This window comes from Saccostrea cucullata, unplaced genomic scaffold, assembly GCF_032062105.1.
Source record: "Saccostrea cucullata isolate Sc308-1 unplaced genomic scaffold, CSIRO_AGI_Scuc_v1 ctg326, whole genome shotgun sequence".
NCBI classification, from domain to species: Eukaryota; Metazoa; Mollusca; class Bivalvia; order Ostreida; family Ostreidae; genus Saccostrea; species Saccostrea cuccullata.
Genome location: NW_026930161.1, coordinates 917,611 through 922,589, shown reverse-complemented (window position 1 = coordinate 922,589; position 4,979 = coordinate 917,611). Strand labels below are relative to the sequence as shown.

Sequence of the window (4,979 nt, the reverse complement as noted above, 5' to 3'; positions counted from 1 at the left end):
TGCAGTGATAAGGTCACTTCAGGATCTAAAAGTGAGCGATTGGGATTTTTCCATACTTTGAAAAATCTTTCTCTCTTATATGTTTACTGTACTTAATTTTTCCAGTTTACATGCATTTAAGGTCAAGATCTAGTAAATGAAAGGTGCCTACAGATTTATCAAACTTGAAAAATAAATTCTTTATTGATTTTTTTAGCTTGGTCAAATAAGTTTACAAGATGAAAAACATTTTTAATGTCATTTTTAATGAAAAATTTAGAAAACAGGTCTAAAATTTTTTTTCGTTGAAAGTTTTCAACTCTCAGAAAATCACACAATATCAAATTTAATATAGTTATCCAAATACATATATTTGGGTGTAGCATAATTAGGCATCAGTAAACTAAAATTTATTGAAAGTTTTCAACGTCACACCAGTTATCCAAATACATATATTTGGGTGTAGCATAGGCATCAGTATCGGGGGGGGGGAGAGAGGGTAGTCACACAGATGTTTTGCAAAGATATACATAATATAGGAATTCAAAATTGGGGTTAACCTTGGGGTAGGGGTGTGTTCCACTTTCAAGTTGCTACCTAAGTAAAAAAGAGTTGGTCTGAGAGACCTTCTATATACCCATCTTCTCCTTGTTCTCAATGTGGGTGGGTTAATCAATACATGTAAATTAAAATGTTTTTCGAAAGATATAATTTTTACAAATAGATTCTCTCAATTACTAAACTCTAAGTCAAGACATTTTGTTTTATACATATTTTTTTTCAAAGTGCGTTAAATGTCCACATGGTAAAGATGTTGATATACACTCTTAACGCACTTTGAAATTTTTTTTCAAAGTGCGTTGATTTTGTCCCAATTTTAACGCACTTTGAAAAAATTTTTCAAAGTGCGTAATTTTTTCAAAGTGCATTGCCACGGAGCTGCAACACCAGGACAGAAAACAAATGATGATAAAAATGACTTGATTCTTTATTGAGAATAAACAATAAATTATAAAATAAAAAAAATAAAAAAAAAGGTCTTTTCAAGACAAAAGTCGAAATAAATAGAACAATGATGACGTAATATTTCTCCCAAGTGGAATATTTACAACAAATTATATTTGTTGACTAGATTCTTACACCTCTCACTTTAATTTTTTACTTGCGGGACCAAGGCCAAGTGTTCTGATGGTCACATATGAAAGTAACTGGTGAAATTGTGTTTCTAAATAATGGGCCTTTACCATCTAAACTGAGGTGCCAAAGTGAACTGATCGCGGCTTCATAGGAATAACTAAATATCAGTGGATATTCATTAGTTATTTTGAAGGTACCACTACAGGCCTTGTATAACGTTGAGGAACTTTTCGATATTGGACAGGCGGGTCTGCAAACTCGGCCACAACTGTCATAAGCAGATAACAACGACTCTGTGTGATTTACCGAAGGTTTCCGTACAGCCACTTGGATGATAGCTGAAGAAACAGCCTGTCGTTCGTCTAGAATAGAGAATTCTTTATATTTACCGTGATAATTAAGCCCATTAGATTCAACAAAGACTTTTGTAGCTCCTGATCCTGCAGGTTCACATTTCTGCTTATAAAAAACACGATCTTTGATTCCAATTTTTTCTCCATAATCATGAAAGCTTGATGGATCATGCTGATGATTGACCTCTCCTACCTCAGTTGTATTAAAGTAAACATTCCTTGGACGTTCATATAGCAGACGAACATTCAAATATACCCAGTCTTTAGGAGCGTAATGACCATTCACAATAAACGTGTTTCTATATGATTGGTCTAGTGTTGAAATGGCTTCGTCATGGCTTTGAATTAAGGCTGATCTTTTTACATTAATATTTTTATTTGTATATATGCTACGTTTTCCTCTTATCAGAATGGGTGCTCGAGGTATGACAACTCTACGTGCTACAACGCCAGGTCTTACAAGCCCTGGAACAACACCGACAGCTGTACCGGGACCTCTAGATCTCGCTACACAGATTCCGCGAAGGCATACCAAAAAAGGGCTTCCTCCACACTGTGGACAAGTAGGCAAGGGTGTGTGTCTGACAATTCTATCAAATCTATTAGAGAACGTTTCAAGATTTGTCATCGGACGGAAGAATGGTCTAAAGTTCAATCGTTGGAAAAACTCGTGACCTTGTGGAACATTAGGACCTCGTGGATAGTCTCGTTGTGGGTCAATTCCTCTTGCTCTCTGGTTGGTTTTGAACAAGAACCAAATGTAATTGAACATAGAATGTACAAACCAGAAAACTGGATCAAATGGAGCTGTGTCAAGGCCTGAAAAAAGACCTCCAATGCTATTGTGAACAGCATTGTGATGTACCTCTATGGAGAACACACTCATAGCTGGTTGTGGCTCTGTGATCTCGCTGGTTCTAGTTCTACTCAGAAGAGCTCTTAGTGCTTGCTTGCCTGGTATTCGAACTCCTCCTATTATTATAAAAAAAAGTAAAATTGAAAAAAAAATGTATAAAAATCTACGTGAAATTGTAACAAAGCAATTTACGACTTATTTCGTCTCATAAGCGCCTAAAATTTTAAATCGGATTAAAAAGAAGTAAAAGTTACTTATTTTGCAATAAAAACAAATTGTTAAGAATTTTTTTCAGTCTGATATTTTAGTCAGCGCTCTTGCGATCAAAAATTAGGCTTAAGCGCTTTTTTGGACTTAGAAAATTGATAATTTGTAAAATATTACAAATTGGATTTATACTTTAGACAATTGTTTGACAATAAAAGTCTCACTTATAAATATCACCATCTCCCTTTTTATGTCATGTCGTGCTAGAATAACGATACAATAAAATGATAAAACTAATATTCAAGTTTTAATTTAAAAAATCTTGTTTTGTATCTAAATTATCTTTATTTCCCGGTGATATATTTAATTGCAAAAAAAATACGGTTATTTTAATCTAGTCTTAGTGTGGTTAGTAAAGTGTAGATATGCTCCTAACAAAAGACAAATAATCAGCTTTTTAAATTGGCTCAAAAATTGCCTTGTTCTTAAAAAATTAAAAAAGCAATTTAATCAATTGGACCTTAATATACTAGCAAGATGTTTCTTTGAGACTTTAATATATTGGTTCAAATGCATGAATAAGAGATAAATTTAATAAAAAGTAACACGAAAAATGATGGATTAATTGCTGAAAATTATAGTTTCATTAAAATTCCAAAGCGTGAAGAAATTCATTAATATAATAATATCATTTTCCCCTACCTGCTCCAAGATTCCTTATGATAGGGGTATTTTGGGGTGTCACCCAGTTGCCGCAAAAACCTGTTCTTACTGCTCCGTTTCCATTCCCGAAGAAAGCGTTGGACCAAACAGCGGAACTGGTGGGATCGCTCATCTCGCCGTCCATCGTGAAGTCCCAGTATGGAATGGGTGTCCGGCATGCAGTTTCCATCCTGAAAAGGATGTTTAACTGTTACAGTATTTTCATTTTTTTTTTATTTCATTAATTCACCATTTATTTAATTTATCATATTAATATTTTAATTTTAATTTTAATTTTAATATCTTTTGCTTATAGGCATTGATTGTAAAAGTCAAATAAAACACTTTGATGTTGATGAAAAATGTCATTTATTAGATTTTAGTAAATACATAAAGAAATTGAATAAGTTGTTACTGTTAATTTAAAACTTACACCAGAAGATAAACCGCGTGTCGTCCAAGAAAACCTGGTCCGTTGTGCATGAATCTGGTCGCTTGCGCAGAATGTAGGGAGCCAATTAAGTCGTACGTGTTGATAGATGGATCAATAGACTGAAATATTACTAAATTTGGTAAAAATCAAAGAAATTGAACCATTAATTTTTCTTTTAACTTTTACAATACATGTTTTTCTCTATATTAATCAAATCAAAAGATTCTTGAAGTTTTTTCGCCATTATTTTATTTTCTTTTAATTTTGATGTTTAATTCTGTTCTTATTATTCCTAATTGAAATTTTTTTGCTTTTTGTGGAACATAGAGAAAAAATACAGTAGCTGATAAACTTAAGCAAAATGAGCTGCAGTTTTACCGATTTTAGTTACTTACATAGTCTCTTTTCAATCTATTTAAACAACCAAATATGCGGTTGCGCTGCGCAGTCGACAATGTCCGAATTTCACTCCTTATGCGCCAAGTTGGTCGCGCTTGTCGTTTCTTTCTTGTCATTCTGGTTTCAGCATTTATTTGTCGGAAGAGAGATTCCAAATAGTTAATTCCTTCAACACTAATATTTCTTTGTGCATTTTCGTCGTAGTGATTGAGGGCATAATTCTGGAGACAGAAGTCCTCTATCAGCTTTCCGGGAACATCGGCTACGCTTACATTCCGGGATTTGTACAAGAGGCACTCCTCCATTTCCACTGGTATGGGCATTTCTTGAACAGATCCGAGTACGGAAGGCAGACCAAAAGTTATGAACAGCACAACTTTTAACATCTTTTTTACTTCCATTCTGAAAAAATATACCTTCATCAATCTATTTTGAAAACGTTTTCTTCAATTTAAAAAAATAATTAATATTTTTTTGGTTTAAATTTTGGTTTCTGTTTTTAAAAAGCTGAATGATTTTTTTTTATTATCGACAAGAGCCGAGCATCTTACCTTGTTTTCGGCTTTGCAGAAATGAAATCTCTGGTACTACTTTAAATCAAACCCCCTTTTATACAAAACTCGATCTTTATTCAGGATATTCCATGATTAATTAACAAAAGAAAAATTGCCCACGAAATTTGAGAACAATCGATCCATCAAAATGATAATATATCTATAATTAGAATCATTTTAAAATAACCAACACAAATAAATATTTTACAGAAATCAGCGATATATTTCATATATTTAAGTTCATTCAGGTAACATATATAATGTTAACGTTTGCATTGATTTCTGAAGAAAACGGTCCAGATTCTCAAAAAGAGTATGTTAGGTAGTTATTATTCCTGTCAATGCCATTCAAAACACTC

The 4,979-nt window shown here is 33.0% G+C and overlaps 1 protein-coding gene across 1 annotated transcript; it reads right to left on the bottom strand.

The window, feature by feature from the left end:
• Positions 1–1,017: 1,017 nt before the first annotated feature.
• Positions 1,018–4,700, bottom strand: LOC134283134 (tyrosinase-like protein). The gene is made up of 5 exons (XM_062765591.1): positions 4,618–4,700; positions 4,063–4,468; positions 3,668–3,786; positions 3,235–3,425; positions 1,018–2,441 (listed from the first exon to the last, which is right to left on the bottom strand). Exons 2-5 carry the CDS (start codon positions 4,465–4,467, stop codon positions 1,138–1,140), a joined length of 2,019 nt encoding a protein of 672 aa, XP_062621575.1. The 5' UTR covers position 4,468; positions 4,618–4,700; the 3' UTR covers positions 1,018–1,137.
• Positions 4,701–4,979: the final 279 nt, after the last annotated feature.

Excerpts from the sequence above, each read along its gene's own strand:
- LOC134283134 (XM_062765591.1), bottom strand. The coding sequence starts at position 4,467 with ATGGAAGTAAAAAAGATGTTAAAAGTTGTGCTGTTCATAACTTTTGGT. Across the intron at positions 3,787-4,062 it reads ATAGATTGAAAAGAGACTAT|TCTATTGATCCATCTATCAA; the intron begins GTAAGTAACTAA and ends GTAATATTTCAG. Across the intron at positions 2,442-3,234 it reads CATAAGGAATCTTGGAGCAG|GAGGAGTTCGAATACCAGGC; the intron begins GTAGGGGAAAAT and ends TTATAATAATAG.